This window comes from Onychomys torridus, chromosome 1, assembly GCF_903995425.1.
Source record: "Onychomys torridus chromosome 1, mOncTor1.1, whole genome shotgun sequence".
In the NCBI taxonomy this organism is placed as follows: Eukaryota; Metazoa; Chordata; class Mammalia; order Rodentia; family Cricetidae; genus Onychomys; species Onychomys torridus.
The window spans coordinates 10,658,587-10,676,104 of NC_050443.1; the positions used below are offsets into that span (position 1 = coordinate 10,658,587).

The following is a 17,518-nucleotide window of genomic DNA, read 5'->3' on the forward strand; positions in this document are numbered from 1 at the left end:
ACTTAATCCCAGCATTTGGGAATCAGAGGCAGATCTCTGTGACTTCGAGGCTGGCCTGGTTTACAGGGGAAGTTCCAAGCCGGCCAGGGCTACACAGAGAGAGCCTGTCTTGAAAGAGAAAAACAATTAAAAGAAGAGGAGAGCCTTGGCAAGTCATTGTTCTGTGATGGGATGGCCAGTGTCCGTCCCTCCTTCCCTCCCAGGTCTTTCTGTATGCTGTGAAGATATGTTGCTCCCATTGGTTAATAAATAAAGCTGCTTTATCCTATGGTAAGGCAGGATAAGAGCCAGGTGGGAAATCCAAGCCAAGATACAGGGAGAAGGGCGGAGTCAAGGGCAGTTGCCCAATGAGCAAGATGCCAGCAGATCAGTAACAAACATAGCCATGGGGCAATATACAGAAGAATAGAAGTGGGTTCATTTAATATATATATATATCTGTTTTTCGAGACAGGGTTTCTCTGTGTAGCTTTGCGCCTTTCTTGGAACTCACTCTGTAGCCCAGGCTGGCCTCGAACTCACAGAGATCCGCCTGCTTTTTCCTCCCGAGTGCTGGGATTAAAGATGTGCGCCACCACCGCCTGGCTTAAGATATATTTTAAGTTAGCTATCCATAAGCCTGATCCATAGACAAACAGTTTGTAATTAATATTAAACCTCTGAGTGATTATTTTATAAAAACGGCTCCTGCCCAAGCAGGTCTGGGTGGGACCAGGAAACTTCAGTCTACAGAACACTTCACTGTTGAGACATGGAAAGAAACACTGACTGATTCAAGTTATAGCAGGCTAGGTGGTTCTTTTTCTTTTCTTTTTTTTTTTTTTAAATTGATTGATTTATTATGTATACAGCATATATGACTGCAGGCCAGAAGAGGGCGCCCGATCTCATTACAGATGGTTGTGAGCCACCATGTGGTTGTGGGAATTGAACTCAGGACCTCTGGAAGAGCAGTCGGTACTCTTAACCTCTGAGCCGTCTCTCCAGCCCCTTCTCCCTTTCTCTATCTCCTTTTTCTTATCCTTCTGCTTTTCTTTGTTTTTTTGTGGCAGGCTCTCACTGTGTAGACCAAGCTGACATTGAACTCAGAAATTTGGCCAGCCTCAGCATCCTGAGTGCTGGGATGAATGCCATGTACCACCACACCCTACCCTATTATTTTTAAATAACTTCTAATTCATAACATTTATTATTCATTCATTTCTTGTGTGTGTATAGAAGTGGACCACATTCAATGAATTCGTGCCAGGGTGCGTGTGGTCAGGGACAACTTTCAGGAACCAGTTCTCACCTTCCACCAAGGATCTTGGTGAGTTCAAGCCCAGCCTGTCTACACAGTGAGTTCCAGGGCTGCGCAGGCCTTTAATCCCAGCACTCGGAAGGCAGAGCCAGGAGGATCTCTGAGTTCAGGGCCTGCCTGGGCTGCATAGAAAGTTCCAAGACAGCCAGAACTACACAGAGAAACCCTGTCTGGAAAAACCACATACCCAAAACCCCCGAATCCAAACAAACCAAAGAAGGTCTCTGCTTCATGGAATCTGCCCCTAGGACAGCGGCAAGCTTGGCTAACTCTCTTAGTTGAGTGGGCCTGTGAGGTGGCTCAGTAGGTAAAGATGCTTATGGTACAAGCCTGGTGGCCTGAGTCCCACCCCCAGGACCCACATAAAGGTGGAAGGATTGGACAAGTCCACAGTGTCGGCCTCAGGGCTGGAGAGATGGCTCAGAGGTAGAGCACTGACTGCTCTTCCAGAGGTCCTGAGTTCAGTTCCCAGCACCCACATGGCGGCTCACAGTGTTATCCTCTAACCTCCCTGCATCTCATCTCACACACACACACACACACACACACACACGCGCGCGTGCGCGCGCACGCGCGCGGCAGCAGAGGAAGAAAGCCCACTGACTAGTCTGAGAGCATCACCCAGCCAAAGGCTGGTGGAGAATAAAATGCTTCTAACACTAGTCAAGTGAGTAAATGAATTCCCTAAGCAGCATTTATACATGGGTGTGTGTGCATGGTTTGAGGTACAGTGATAAACCAAGACAGCCTCAGCGTTGCTTCATGGGAAGGAATACCTGAGTGGGAAGACATACCTGCCTCAGAAGACCCTGACTCTGCATGATAGGGAGAGACAAAGGTGACATCATGGAGGACTCCCTGTAAGGGGCAGCAGACAGACCTTTACGTGGGAGCCATCCCAGTGGAAACTCATGCATGTGTTTTCTCCTCCCAATAAACTCAAATAAAGCCTTCTTGGGGCTCCAGCCCCCTGCTGGCCCCTGTCAAGGTCCTTGACGACTCTGGGGACAGATGTGTGTCTCTTTCACTGACTTTGGATGGGAAGGGCCAGGACTGCTGAACACTTGTACTTGGAACTTGGGCACTGAATGACAATTTGAGTGTGTTTGCATAGCTGAGTGTGTCTATGAGTGTGTCTATGAGGTTCAAACTCCTCAAAAGGCCTGGGGAAATGGATCAGTCCGGAAAGTCCTCCCTGAGGGGCGTGACGATCCTCTGAGCCCAGCAGCTGCTGTCTTGGGGAGCTCACTTGTGTCCGCTGCAAAAGGTCATCCAGCTGGGCTTTCTAGACTGTTTAAATCCCTTCATACAGGGATGGGAAGGGAGTACCCAGCCATTCCCTACTGCTGGTATAAGCAATTCTGTGGCCTCAGAGAGGGACAAGACGGGGAGGCGCTCCATCTATGCATCCACCCGAGAGCCCTCATCCCTACAGGGTGAAGACCGGGTGTAGCCTGTGGAGCACCCATATCTCTGTTAATGGCCTCTCACCTGTGCTCCGCAGGGACACCCAAAAAACTCACTGGTTCCCAATGTGGACTTTGTTGGACTGTGCCTTGGTTTGTCTTGGGCACTTGGGGGAGGGGTAGGTAGGCCTTGCTTATGTCTTCTCCCAGGAAGGAATTTTAGCAACGAGGTCCCAAAGTTCAGATCCCCAGCATCCATGTGAAGAGCTGGATGGTGAAGGCCGCCATCCCAAAGTAGCTGGGGGCGAACTGAACTTTTGATTTTCTCTTTCTTTCTTTCTTCCTTCCTTTCTATTTTCTTTTTTGGGTTGTTGTTTTTTGTTTGTTTATTTTTCGAGACAGGGTTTCTCTGTGTAGCCCTGGCTGTCCTGGAACTCCCTTTGTAGACCAGGCTGGCCTCGAACTCACAGAGATCCTACCTCTGCCTCCCGAGTGCTGGGATTAAAGGTGTGCGCCACCACCACCGCCCCGGACGCTTCTAGTGTTTTAGAGGCCTGTTTTCTGACGTTCTTGGGCCAAATCCTTCTTTCCTGTCGTCGTAGTCCCGTCCAGTCCCGTCCCCCAGCCCCGCACTGACCCCCACACTCCCAGTTCTGGGAAGGAGACACCAGCTACGACTCTTTTCCTTGGGCGGGGAGCAAGGGGGAGGGGGAGCTCTTGGTGCTTCCTCGCCCCCTTGTGGTCATCTTTGGATCTGCATGGAAAATATGCCCTGAAAAGGTAGTTGGAAAATTGCTGGTGATTCTCCACGCATCCCCCTGAGCTGGGTCGTGAGAAACTGCCTGTGCACGGCCCTCTATCATGCCCCCAGTCCAAGAGTAGGGGGAGAGAAAGTTCCCATTCGTCCCGCGGGCTGCGTTTGCACCCCAGAGCCTGGGGTGGTGCCGGTCTCCAAGCCAGCCGCAGGTCCTCTCCATGTCCTTCTGAAAACTGTCCTTCCGTAAATGTTCCCAGCAAAGCTCAGAGAGGAGTTGTGTTTGGCCTGCCACGAGTCGGGCTGAGTTGTGGCAAACTTAGGGTGCGCCAGAAGAGAAGGGACCCTACCCCCACCACTGGGCACTCTGAATTGCTCTTTAGAAGCGATGGCGGCTCCCACTTATAATCCAAATACTCCGGGGTGGGGAGGCAGGAGGATCAGGATTTCGAGGTCATCTTCAACTTGAACATGAAGTTCAAGGCCGGCCTGGGCTGTGCAAAGCCGTGTCTCATCTCAGGATTTATATAGAGTTGCCTGCCCTTTTAAATCTCCAGGACTGTGAGCGAGCATCTCTGCTTTGTGATTAACCCTCTCACTTTCTATGTCCATCAAGTTCCCTGAAAGAAGGGAATGATATGGTTCAGAGAAGCAAGGTCACCTGCCCAAGGCCACACAGCTCTGCTACAACATCCCCCCTTTATTTTAAGTTGTTTGATTTGAAGTTGAAGACTGGGCGAAACCCATCTGTGGCGCTAAAAGAAAGAACAGGGTCCTGAGGAGATGGCTGTGAGTCAAGTGCTTGCTGGGCCAGCACGATGACGTGGGTACGGGGCTGGAGACGTGGCTCAGTGGTTAAGAGCATTGGCTGCTCTTCCGGAGGAACCGGGACTCGCTCCATTCCCAGCACCTGCCTGTAACTCTAGTTCCAGGAGACCTGACGCCCTCTTCTGGCTTCTACAGGCACTGCAGGTACACAGTGCAGAGACAGGAGGACAAAACACCCACATATATTTAAAATAAAGAAAAGAAGAAGGAGGAGGAGGAGGAGGAGGAGGAGGAGGAGGAGGAGGAGGAGGAGGAGGAGGAGGAGGAGGAGGAGGAGGAGGAGGAGGAGGAGGAGGAGGAGGAGGAGGAGGAGGAGGAGGAGGAGGAGGAGGAGGAGGAGGAGGAGGAGAAGAAAAGAGCAGCCAGGCAGTGGTGGCGCACGTCTTCAATCCTAGCACTTGGGAGGAAGAGGCAGGTGGATCTCTGTGAGTTTGAGACCAGCCTGGTCTACAGAGCGAGTTCCAGGACATCCAGGGCTACACAGAGAAACCCTGTCTCCAAACACAAAACAAATATCCAGGATGACTCCTGAGGAACTAACTAAAATGGCTTACACACACACACACACACACATACATATGCACACATATCCTCACAGACACATGTGCACATGTTCACACAAAGGCACACATGTCATACACACACACACACACACACACGATTTAATTGGGTATGTTGGCACATAGATTTGATCCAAGCACTATGGAGGTAGAATAAGGTAAAATTTCTCTGAGTCTCAGGGCAGCCAGGGTTACATAATGAAATCTTGTCTCAAACAACAACCAAACCAAATAAACATAACACTGAGTGGTACACTCAATGATAGAGCTCCTGCCTAGAGTCCCCCAGTGAAGGGCTGGGGTGTGGCTCAGTGGTAGAGCCCCTGCCTAGAATCCCCCAGTGAGGGGCTGGGGTGTGGTTCAGTGGTAGAGCCCCTGCCTAGAATCCCCCAGTGAGGGGCTGGGGTGTGGCTCAGTGGTAGAGCCCCTGTCTAGAACCCCCCAGTGAGGGGCTGGGGTGTGGCTCAGTGGTAGAGCCCCTGCCTAGAATCCCCCAGTGAGGGGCTGGGGCATGGCTCAGTAACAGAGCTCTTGTCTAGCAGGTGTAAAGACGCTGTTCCATCTTCTGCACCACTCAAGATAAAATAACTATGTAAATTAGAATTGGTAAGCCATTTGTGCTGGTTGTGTTTCAGGGCTGTAGGCAAGTGGACCTTCTTGCTTTTATAATGAACTCTAAGGACTGATGTGTGTGTGGGAAATATGACCATGATGAAAGGGGGTATGTGTGATGCAGCTCTTTGGAACACTTACACACTCCCTGAAAACAACAATCACTTCCAGGCAACAGACACAGGACAACAATCCACCCCAACACAGGAATGGCCCTCCTCCTACCAGCCAGGCTGATAATGCTGAGGTGGTCTATAGGGAGGGACATCAGGTTTCTGGAGGGCATGCTGGAGTACCCTGGACAGCCCAGTAGGGACGTTTTAAACATAGAATCTCACTATTTAGCCTGCTCTGGCCTCAAACTCTCAGCCATCCTCCTGCCCCAGCATCTCAAGGGCTGGGGGATTACCAGGCATGCACTGCTAGCCCAGAATGACACCTTCGTACAGATTTATGTTATATTCTCTGTGGTGTGACATGCAGACGAGAAAAGGATCGTGCCTAACCACTTTGACTGCGGAGGAAACAGAGCCTAAGATCTGACACCCCCGCCCCCAAGGCTCCTTCCGTTTGTAGACCTTATATCTGAGGTGGATACTTAACCACTTAACCGATCAACATTTACATTTTTTTATTTTTACGTGACACCGGACAGCGTGGAGGTCACAGGACAACTTGCTGGAGTCATTCTCTCCTTCCATCATGTGGGTCCCGGGACGGAGTTCAGATTTAGCTGCAATCGTCTCTCTCTGCTGAGACATCTCACTGGCCCCTTAACAGACCTCTTTGTCCTCAGTCCCTTAGGGTGACATGGAGAAGGTTATTAACTGAGGCTGGCTGGGAGGAGACTCTCCAAAGAAGAGAATGACAGGAAGGAGGGTCCCAAGCCAAGCGTCCCTTCCCTGATGCAGGCTTAGATTGGAAGTGTGGAGTTGGAGAGAGGGTAACTAGGGGGTTAATGGGACACCACTCTGAAACAGCAGGTGAGATTTCCAGGGTTGAGCTTCTTATTTGAGGGACGGGGAGCGTGTCGGTGGGGTGCAGGGCAACGGCAGAGGAGGGGTTAACGGGGGCGGGCCTGGCTGGGGCGGGGCCTGGACTCCCGACTCCAGCCCGGGACTAGGGGTTGTCGCTGTGTCCTGCCCCGCGGGGGCGCCCGCCGGTCCCGCGCGGCGTAGAGACGGACCAGGTCGCGGAAGCCGGTCGCCCAGCCTAGCGCCGCACAGGTGGGTGTGCTTCTCCATTCCCATTCTCCCGCTTCGCAGGTCCAAGACTTCTGGGTGGCCGCTCAGATGCTTCAGTCTCCCCGCACCGTCCTCTCCTGGCCATTAGGCTCCAATCTTTTCTCCATCTCCTGGGGTCCCTAAGATCCCCTGCCTCTGGGCATCTCTCTCTCTCTCTCTCTCTCTCTCTCTCTCTCTCTCTCTCTCTCACACACACACACACACACACACACACACACACACACACACACACACACGAAGATCCCACCAAACAACAACAAATCTAGCTTTGAGATCACTCTCTTGCCTACATTGGCCTCCAACTCACTGCAATCCTCCTGCCTCGGCTTCCCAGAGTATATCCTGGGATTATATGTGTGGGTCACCACACACGACTCTCCACCCTCTGGCAATTGTGAGATAACCCCTGGCTATACAGCTCAGGTTTTCCTTGAACCCGCCATCCTCCTGCCTCAGCGCCCTAAATGTGGAGGTTATGGGTGTTCTTCAGCAACAACCCAGGGGCTCTGGGGCTCTACTTCTTTAGGATCTCTCCATCTGCTCTCCCTGCCTCAACCCTGGCCTTCACACCCCCGTTAATGTGGGACCCCTCCTTCTCTTTGGACGTCCCCAACTCTTTATCCAGCTCAGCGTGGACCCCGGGCCGCAGGACTCTCTAGTTCTCCTGCTCTGGCCCTCTCACTCTCTCGCTCCTGTGGCGCCTTCAGCTCGTCTGTCGTCTCTCCCTAAACCTTAAGACATCGCGGAACTTTTTCCCTCCAGGTTGTAGGACTGGGGTAGGGGCCCGTGGGATTGCCATCCCAGGCAAATGGACCCTGAGTGATGCCATGACCCCTTTGTAATCACCCCATGGCTTCTGAGGTCACACCTACCCCACCCTCCTGTTTCAGGAATTCCTGGCTGGGGGGGTGGTGGACTTCCTCCCCCACTTCCTCCCTTCCAGGATTTGGCTGGGTCTCTGTTAACCCCTTCCTGCTTTGCCTCACTCCCCTTCCCTGGGACTGAACTCTGTACCTCACCCCTCAACCAGGGCAAGGGAAGGCACCAACGCGCTCAGGTGCACGTGTGTGTGTGTGTGTGTGTGTGTGTGTGTGTGTGTGTGTGTGTGTGTGTTGCAAGCTGGATGTGCATTGGGGTGCTGGTGTAAAAGATGGGGACCACCCCAGCATTTCTTCTAGAACCCCTAGCCATCTGCACCCCCTGGAACCTACCAAAAGGACACCCACCACCCCTGTCTCTGAGGTCAGATTTAGACACCACAGGATCCTCCCGGGAATAGACCGGTCAGATGGATGGGGGAAGGGCTCCCAAACTCAGACCCAGGAGGCCTATAGCTGAGACTGTGCCACCTGCCAGCTATCCTAGCACTTGGAAGGTGAAGATAGGAAGATTAATAGTTTCAGGCTAGCCTGGGCTACATGACACCCTGTCTCAAAAAAAAAAAAAAAAAAAAAGAAAGAAAGAAAGAAAGAAAAGAAAAAGAAAAAGAAAAGAAAAGAAATCTCGTAGTGGCACATAGTCCCTTGTGATGATCCAGCCCCTCAACCCATGCAGATTGGTGCTGACATGTTGCTGGTTTGTGTGTGTGCTACAAAGGACCTGTGAGAACCATGTAGGCCATGCCCCTTCCATTTTACAAGCGGGGAAACTGAGGCCCCAGAGCAGAAGTGAGTTCTTGCCAGCCTCGAGGGTTGGGACTCTTGTCCAATGGTAACCCCTATCTGGAGACCTGGATTCCCTTGACCATATCTGGAGACCTGGATTCTTGGGCTACCACTAAGTCGGATTAATTCGGGGAACGAGGTCCTCCGCTAAGTGAGTAGGGAGCCATGCCAGTCTTGGGTATGAGTGGCTGGAGGCCAGAAAGCAGGGTTTGCGGAGTGGAGCGGGAAAGGTATCTCTGAGGGCTTGCTGGTGGAGAGGGAAAGAGACCTGAGGTGGGCTGGGCTGGGGGGCTAGGGGGAGGAGTTTCAGAAGGAAAGAGACAAGCCGAGTGGATTAACCCCACCCCTGTCTCCTGACCCCCCCCAAGCCCACTGTTCCCCCAGGACAGGGCCTATAATTTGGTTTGTGTCTAGACAAATAATAACTCAGCTGGTGCGAAAAGCGAGGCCAGACCGTGAGCAAGGGGTCAGAAGCAGCGTGGGTTCCTAGAGTCCCTTCCCGAGAGGGGGAGAATATCATTTGGGGGGCCAGTTGAAGGTGATGGTCAGCCATCCTGGCCCCCACCCACCCACTAGCTTCTGTCAACCTTCAGCACCACAGAATGCCGTCCAATCTGAGAATTCATTATTTTAAAAGTCAGAGCAAAAACGGGGTGAAAAGAGGAAGTGGGGTTCACCTATTTACAACGCGTTCCCATTTCTGCAAAGAGTGAAAAGGGAAACGTGTATTCATTTGCTGGGAAAAGATAAAAATCACCCAGAGTTTAATAATAGATTATGAAAGTCATAGCGTGTGTGTGTTTTTTTTTTAATTTTTTTTTTGAAATCATAGAGGGTTCTAACAATAGAACTTCAGAATCTTGGGCCGGGAGACGCCTGGAATATTAGAAACTGACAAGGGTATGTGCTGGCAAAGGCGAGGATAATAATAACAGAAAGCAAAGAATCAAGGCTCTAGAATGTTAGAACATTCGGCCCCAAGCAGGGCTGGCCACAGAAACCTCGGGACTTGAGAACTGTCAGATTCTAGAATGTCAGCAGGGTGGTTCTAACAATTCCATATTCCTGCTGGGTGGTGTGGGTGTAGCAGCCGGGATAGGGGTGGGAGAGATACGCTCCTTAATGGAAATGGGGAAACTGAGGCCCAGCCAGGACATGGAGTGGCCTGACTGCACCCCCCTCGTCGTTTCCGCTTGCTGCCAAGGCACCAGGTGGGCAGCGAGACGCACTGATCACATTTCAGCCATAATGAGCAGACTGGAGCTGGTTGGTCTCCTGGGGCCTCCAGAATGGGGGAGATTGGGAGCCCATGGTGGAGGGAAAGAGGGGGAGCCAGCCCAGTGGCTTCGGAGACAAAGGTGGTGAGTGGACTAAGGGTTGATGTGGGGGCTATCATTTCTTTCTCTTGGCTTTTCAACTCTCCGTGTCTTTGAATCTTGCAGGGGGTGCGGGGGGGGGGGAGAAGGGGGCTTGTGAGACGGGATTTTTTTTTTCTGGCTTTTGTAGCTGAGGCCTGCAGAGGCTTGGGACTCAAGCTAGCCTTTCCTATCCCCCACACATATTGGGTCACAACTGAACTTACCTTTCTTGCAGGAACTTGAGTTGGAGGCTGTAAAATTTGGGTGCGCAGCTCCCCAACAAAGACTCACTAAGGGTTAAGATAACATTGACTCCACTTGGGGCTGGACAAGGGATAGAGGGACACTCTAGCCACGGAGGGTCGGGGTGTGTGTGTGTGTGTGTGTGTGTGTGTGTGTGTGTGCGCGAGCGCGCGCGCACGCGTGCCCACATGTGTGTAAGGTGAATTCTAATTTGGAGTCCAGAGGAGGACATTGGTGTCTTCTCACACACACACACACAGATCTGAACCTGATGCTCACTGTTTCAACTAGACTGCCCGGGCAGCCAGCTCCTGGGCCCACCTGCCACTATTCAATGCTGGGGCCACAGGCATACAGGGCATTCTTGGCTTTTAGTGGGTGCTGTGGATTTGAACTCAAGTCCTCTTGTTTTCACAATGAATGGTCTTACCTACCAGCCATCTCTCCCGCCTCCAGGGTCACTTTTGTGTGTATGTTTTTTAAAAAAAATCCTTATTAATGGAGTATGGTGGCACAGTCCTTTAATCCCAGCACTCAGGAGGCAGAGGCAGGCTGATCTCTGAGTTTGAGGCCAGCCTGGTCTACAGAGCGAGTTCCAGGGAAGCCAGGGTTACACAGCGGAACATCATCTCAAAAATTAAATTAAATTGAATACATAACAAAAAACCCCAAACCTCATTTTTGACAAATTCCCAAAGAGATCTGAAGCCCCTAAAAAGACAGGAGACTGGGAATGAGAGGAAATAAATATTCAGAGGAGACACTTTAGCTCAAAGGAAAAACAGCCTTACACTCTGGACCTCAGGTTCTGCATGTGCATCAGGAAGAAAGAGCATCCTGTTCCCGCTCACCATATGAGCCTGTACCATGGAATTCTAAGAATCAAAGGTTCTATGGTGACTTGGGAGCGGGGGAGTTACGGTGGCCAGATGTCAGGCAGAGAAGAAGGAAGGTCGGTCAGTCTGTCAGTCTGTCTGTCTGTCAGTGACTCTCTGCCCAGCCCTAGCATCTCTATGACTCAGGTAGGCTGAGGACAGGGTGGAAACCAGACTCTGTTCCCTGGGAGGAAATTGGCAATGGGAAGTTCATTTCCGTCGGCTGCCAGGAATGTCTTTGCTGCCTGTGTACCCGTTCCAGTCTCAGCAGGGACCCGGGGCAATGGAAGGGGGGTTCAGGGGGCATCCAGCTCTCCCTCTAGGGCTTCTGATTGGGTGCTGAGAATCTGAAGGCGGGTGCAGCAGTCCCTTTATGCACTGCGGCGTCCCATCTCCAGTCCATCACTTCCTTTCTCTTTACACTTTGAGACAGGAGCTCATTTATCCCAGGCTGATCTGTTGGGGTTCCAGGCTGGGCCAACAGACTCATTTATGGAGTGCTGGGGATCAACCCAGGGCTCTATGCATGCTAGGCAAATACTTAATCAGCCAAGCTTTCTTTTTGGTGGTCATGGGGATTGAACTCAGGACCTCATGCAACTAGAGAAGCACTCTACTGTTGAGCCACAGCCCCTGGCACCCACTGTTAGGCTCTGGGTAAGTATTCTTCATTAAGCTATATCCCCAGGTCCCAAATACTGCACATTTTACTGATGATACCTGGTTTTTTCAAAGATGTCCATGTGTGATGTGATTAGGATAAAGACTGTACCGTCTTTTGCATAAATTAGGGCTTCTGGGGGGGAAAAGAATTCCCTTGATGTCACAAGATGTAGGAGTGAAGAGAAATGGGGGGGGGGAGAGAGAGAGAGAGAGAGAGAGAGAGAGAGAGAGAGAGAGAGACACGGTTTTGATTGATGGTAGGTTGGACTGGCTCCCATTGGTCTATCCAGAAACAAGTACCTTCCATTCCATCTCCAAGGGACCCAGCAGGTTCCAGCTCTGGGATGGGATGGTAGGTGTCTAAGGATCCCCACAGGGGGCTGGCCTTAGGGATCAGGACACAGCCTGACCTTTCCAAGCCAATTAGGGAGCAGATGGGTCCTACCCTTTAATCCCCTCCCAGCATGCAGCCTTTCCTTCCGGGTCTCCCCAGGGCTTGTTGATGCCTGGGGTACCATCTGGGAGGAAGAGAGGTGGAGCCATGGTGGGAGAAGGCCTGGCCAGGGTGTTGTGCCCTCTCCGACCCTCTAGAGGCTTCTGGCATGACTTTTGTACCCAGACACTTATTGAAGCGCTACAGCCCTTCACACAGTCCACGTGACACTAAGGGTCCCTGTCCCCCAAGAAGTTCTAGACAGACACAAGCGAACCAGATACAAGTACTGCGAAGAGATGTTTGTGAGGGTGGTAGAGACGTGGTGGCAGAGATTTGTGAAGGAGGAAGAAGGGAGAGGCATAGTTAGAGGACCGGAAGAAGGCATAGGCCAGTTAGGTAGAGCGTGGAGGTATCAGTACTGGAGGGAGGAAGCTCATTGGCTTGGAGGTCGATGAAGGGAGATTGAGTAGGTAAGGCAGCTCAGGCTAGCTGGGAAGAGCCTCATTACCTGTCACCAAGCACCAGGAGTTTCCATTTTCCCTCCTCTGTTTGTTTTCTTGCAATATTGCAGGTAGAACCTAGGATCTTGCACATACTAATCAAGTACTCTACAACTGAGCCACACTTGAGAGAGAGACAGACAGAGACAGAGACAGAAAAACTCATTTAGTCTACTGGACAGATGAGGAAACTGTAGTCCACTGAGGGGGAAGGAATGAATGAGGAGTCACACAGCAAGTCCCCAGAAGCCCAAGTCTTTCTAGAATCCCAGCCCCTCACTGGGGGATTCTAGGCAGGGGCTCTACCACTGAGCCACACCCCAGCCCCTCACTGGGGGACTCTAGGCAGGGGCTCTACCACTGAGTCACACCCCAGCCCCTCACTGGGGGATTCTAGGCAGGGCCTCTACCACTGAGTCACACCCCAGCCCCTCACTGGGGTATTCTAGGCAGGGGCTCTACCACTGAGTCACACCCCAGCCCCTCACTGGGGGATTCTAGGCAGGGGCTCTACCACTGAGCCACACCCCAGCCCCTCACTGGGGGATTCTAGGCAGGGGCTCTACCACTGAGCCACACCCCAGCCCCTCACTGGGGGATTCTAGGCAGGAGCTCTACCACTGAGTCACACCCCAGCCTCTCACTGGGGTATTCTAGGCAGGGGCTCTACCACTGACCACACCCCAGCCCCTCACTGGGGGATTCTAGGCAGGGCTCTACCACTGAACCAGGACCCAGCCCCTTGAAAACCGTTGGAAGTTCATAAAGAAAAGAAGAGCTGATTCCTTTAGCAAGGGCTTCCTAGCTGCCTTGGGGAGTGAACTGAGGCAGACAGAGTATGAGGACAGATGTCCCAGGACCAAGAGCAGTGAGTGAGGGCATCATAGAGCCAGCAATGGGTCAGAGACCCAGGCATGGAGTCAGGGTCCCTCTGGAAGTAAAGCAAGAAGGACTTTCCTTGGGAAAAAGAAAGACTCTGTCTGTCTGTCTGTCTGTCTGTCTCTCTGTTCTCCCCTCCTGCCTCTCCTGTGTCTCCCTCCCCCCTTCCTCCTCTGTTTTGTGGCTGGGTGGCAGGCGTTATGTACCATGGAACCTGGAGCCTTGTGGAAGTCCATTCTCTCCTTTCTCCATGCGGGTATTGGGGATAAACCTCAGGTTGTCAGGCTTGGCCGCAAGCACCTTTACTGACATAAGCCATCTCACTGGCCCCTCACACAGTGGTTTTCAAGTGTGTCCTGGAAATTTTTCAGGACTTCCAGTCTCCACATCTTTCCACGCAGACCACATGGCACTTGCTCCTTCCACCGTCTTAGAGTGGATTTCCAAGTATGATCTTGTTTGTATGGTTTCCTTTCCTTTTTCTTCAGGATAGGCTCTGTATAGCCCCGGGTGTCCTGGGACTCACTCTGTAACCAGGCTAACCTCCAACTCGGAGATGTGCCTGCCTCTGCCTCCTGAATTTAAAAATGCTTTAAAGCTAGACCCGGTGGTGCTCGCCTATAGTCCCAGCACTCAGGAGGCGGAAGCAAGGATGCTTGAACGGTTCAGGCTGGCCTGGGCTATATACAGTAAGACCCAATTCCAAACAATCCAACAAGCCAGCCAACAGATGGGTAGAAGATGTAGGTCAGTTAGTATAGTGCCTGCCTAGAATTCATGAGGCCCAGGATAGCAATCCCAGCTCTGTGTAAACTGGAAATGACTGTGGTTCTAACACCCAGGAGGAGGAGGCAGGAGGATGGAGGAGTTGAAGGTCATCCCCAGTTACATAGTGAGTTCAAGCCCAGCCTGTACTGTAAGAGACTTGGGGGTGGGAGAGAGAGAGAGATTGAGAAAACTAAATATGTACAGACCCTGCGATCATCAGGGGCTTGGTGTGTGAATGTTCTCTGCTATAAACTTGTAGATCTTCCCGGGGAGGGGAAAAAAAAAAAAAAAAGGAAGGTGATGAATCCCAGGTCCTCACTGGGACAATGGGAAAGGAGAGGGTGTGAGGGCTGTGCCCCTGCTAAGGTCAACCCCAGGCTTCCCCTGGGCTCCTGACCCTGACCTTTCCGGAGTCCCACATGACCTGCTCTATCCCACTGTCAGGCCCAGGGCCCTTTTGTATCCAGGGGGCTCTAGAAACTAAAGGCAAGTCTGGGAAAAGGGCTGGGAGTCCCACCCACCTTGGGCATCAGGACCTTGGACAGGTCTGGGACGTGCTTCTTGCTTCAGCCTGTCAAATCTCTCTGTCTCTGTCTCTCTCCCTCCATATCTCCGTCTCTCCCTCCCTCCCTCCCTCCCTCCCTCCCTCCCTCCCTCCCTCCCTTCCTCCCTCCCTCCCTTCCTCTCTCCAACCCCCACCCTGTGTCTCCACGCTATGCTATACACGTGGGCGTCAGAAGACAACCTGAAGAATTGGTTCTTTTCTTCCACAGTGTGAGTTCCTGGAATCAAACTCGGGTCGCGAGCCTTGGCAGCAAGCTCCGTTACCCACTAAGCCCTCTCCACACACCTCACCCTCCACCGCTTATTTTGAGACAGATTTTCATGGCTTCAAACTCAGTGTGTAGTGGAGGATCACTTTGAACTCCTCATCTTCCTGCCTCTACATTCTGACTTCCAGGATCCAAGGCATGTGCCGATATGCTCAGCATGTTAGGTCTTTAATATGTATTTAGGAAGCCCCTCTATTGTCCAACCCCCTCAATAACATGCTTTTAGGACTCTGTTCCTTAAGGTGGTATGCAAGCGCTTTTTGCTGGGGTGTTCCCTTTCTCTTCCACGGGAATAACGGGAAGGTATGGGGGAGGCCAGGATAGACGCCCACGCCTGCTTCACCACCGTTTTCTCTCCCCACAGAGCTACCCAGCTCAGCTGTCAATGTGGTCATGAACTTCATCTCCAGCGCTTGGGCCCCACCAGGATCAACTCTGATTTCCCGGTGCCCGCTTCAGAGTTCTCCTTCTACCCACAGTCCTCCGGTGCTCCACCGCTTACTCACCTTCCGTTTCCTAGCATCTCTTCCCACAGTCCCCAGCCCTAGCAAGCCCTTCCTCTTTGTCCATCCCCAGGGGACATTTTGATGACTTTCCATAGTTCGATATTTCCTGCTGGGGTCCTAGCAGATGCCAGCACTCCAAAATTGCATCTTCCCAACTCAGCGCTCCCCTGGGTTATTTCTTGAGTCTTCGAGACCATTCAATCCATTCTGTTGGTCTGTCACCGTGTTTGCACTTACTCCCTAAGACCTCAATAAGCATGACACCTTTGGTGTCTTCATCTCCTCCATAAATACTGCCTTCATCTGTTTTTTTTTTTTTTTCGTGTGCCCCCTTCTTTATAGGAATAGCAGATATTCCTATTCTGATTGCTTGCTCAGACACTCCCATTGACGTTAGTCCCACCTCTTATCCTTCCTCCATCCTTCCTTGACGCTCTTCCTCTAAAGTTCTCCTTTTGCTTAGCCTGCCACAAAGCAAATCCGGACCTCTGTCCTCGTGAACCATCTCCTGTGATGTTCCCCTGAGCCTCCAAAGAGGGGGCTCAGGGGGCCCGATGGCCTCCCGCCCCCCGTGGCCCTGTAGCCCCAGCGGGCCAGGGGAAGAGCCTAGGAAGCCCCAGCGCCCAGGATGGGCAACCGCACGTGGGAGGGCTGCCACGTGGACTCTCGAGTGGACCACCTCTTCCCGCCATCCCTCTACATCTTCGTCATCGGGGTGGGGCTGCCCACCAACTGCCTGGCCTTGTGGGCGGCCTATCGCCAGGTGCGCCAGCGCAATGAGCTGGGCGTCTACCTGATGAACCTGAGCATCGCCGACCTGCTGTACATCTGCACGCTGCCGCTGTGGGTCGACTACTTCCTCCACCACGACAACTGGATCCACGGCCCCGGCTCCTGCAAGCTCTTCGGCTTCATCTTCTACAGCAACATCTACATCAGCATCGCCTTCCTGTGCTGCATCTCCGTGGACCGCTACCTGGCCGTGGCCCATCCGCTGCGCTTCGCGCGCCTGCGCCGGGTCAAGACCGCGGTGGCTGTGAGCTCCGTGGTCTGGGCCACCGAGCTGGGCGCCAACTCGGCACCGCTCTTCCACGACGAGCTCTTTCGAGACCGCTACAACCACACCTTCTGCTTCGAGAAGTTCCCCATGGAGAGCTGGGTGGCCTGGATGAACCTGTACCGCGTCTTCGTGGGCTTCCTCTTCCCCTGGGCACTCATGCTGTTGTGCTACCGCGGCATCCTGCGGGCCGTGCAGAGCAGTGTGTCCACGGAGCGCCAGGAGAAGGTCAAGATCAAGCGTCTGGCCCTGAGCCTCATTGCCATAGTGTTGGTGTGCTTTGCACCCTACCATGCCCTCCTGCTGTCTCGGAGCGCCGTCTATCTGGGCCGGCCCTGGGACTGTGGCTTCGAGGAGCGAGTCTTCTCCGCCTACCACAGCTCCCTGGCTTTCACCAGCCTCAACTGCGTGGCCGACCCCATCCTCTACTGCCTGGTCAACGAGGGAGCCCGCAGTGACGTGGCCAAGGCTCTACACAACCTCCTGCGCTTCCTGGCCAGCGACAAGCCCCAGGAGATGGCCAACGCTTCCCTCACCCTGGAGACACCCTTGACCTCCAAGAGAAGCACCACCAGCAAGGCCTCCGCGGCTGTCTGGGCAGTGCCTCCGACCGCCCAAGGGGACCAGGTGCCGCTGAAGGTGCTGCTGCCGCCGGCACAGTGAGCCCCATCCCCATCCCTGATTCTCACGCCTTGCCCCTCTCTGCTGTATGCAAATGTCTGTAAATACAGCCGTGTGAATATTCGTAATACAAGAAACAAAATGAGGTTTTTGTGTCTTTCTCAGACATCTTCCACCACGATCCCCAATGATTCACTTTAACTGGCAGGGCCTGACCGGGGAGGGGGGGGACGACGACTCTGTCATCAATGGGCTCCCAGGAGGGAAGTCAGCCATGGAGAGTTCAGGACGAGGTGATAAAATTAACTGTTTCTAATAGATAAAGACAGAAGAGCTGGTCTAATGGTACAGGCTTATAATCCCAGTTACTTGGGAGGTCGAGGAAGGAGGATTTGGAAGTTCAAGACCTAC

The 17,518-nt window shown here is 52.7% G+C and overlaps 1 protein-coding gene across 2 annotated transcripts; it reads left to right on the forward strand.

The window, feature by feature from the left end:
• Nucleotides 1-6,618: 6,618 nt before the first annotated feature.
• Nucleotides 6,619-17,235, forward strand: Gpr4 (G protein-coupled receptor 4). 2 transcript variants are annotated; one of them, XM_036183258.1, is made up of 2 exons: nt 6,619-6,686; nt 15,288-17,235. In XM_036183258.1, the coding sequence occupies exon 2, from the start codon at nt 16,058-16,060 to the stop codon at nt 17,147-17,149; it is 1,092 nt and encodes a 363-aa protein (XP_036039151.1). In that variant the 5' UTR covers nt 6,619-6,686; nt 15,288-16,057; the 3' UTR covers nt 17,150-17,235. The 2 variants fall into 2 exon arrangements, with proteins under 2 accessions (XP_036039151.1, XP_036039159.1); XM_036183266.1 differs by lacking the exon at nt 6,619-6,686 and adding an exon at nt 9,228-9,268.
• The last annotated feature ends 283 nt before the right edge of the window (nt 17,236-17,518 follow it).

What these genes read in the sequence shown, in the direction of transcription:
- Gpr4 (XM_036183258.1), top strand. Translation starts at nt 16,058, where the DNA reads ATGGGCAACCGCACGTGGGAGGGCTGCCACGTGGACTCTCGAGTGGAC.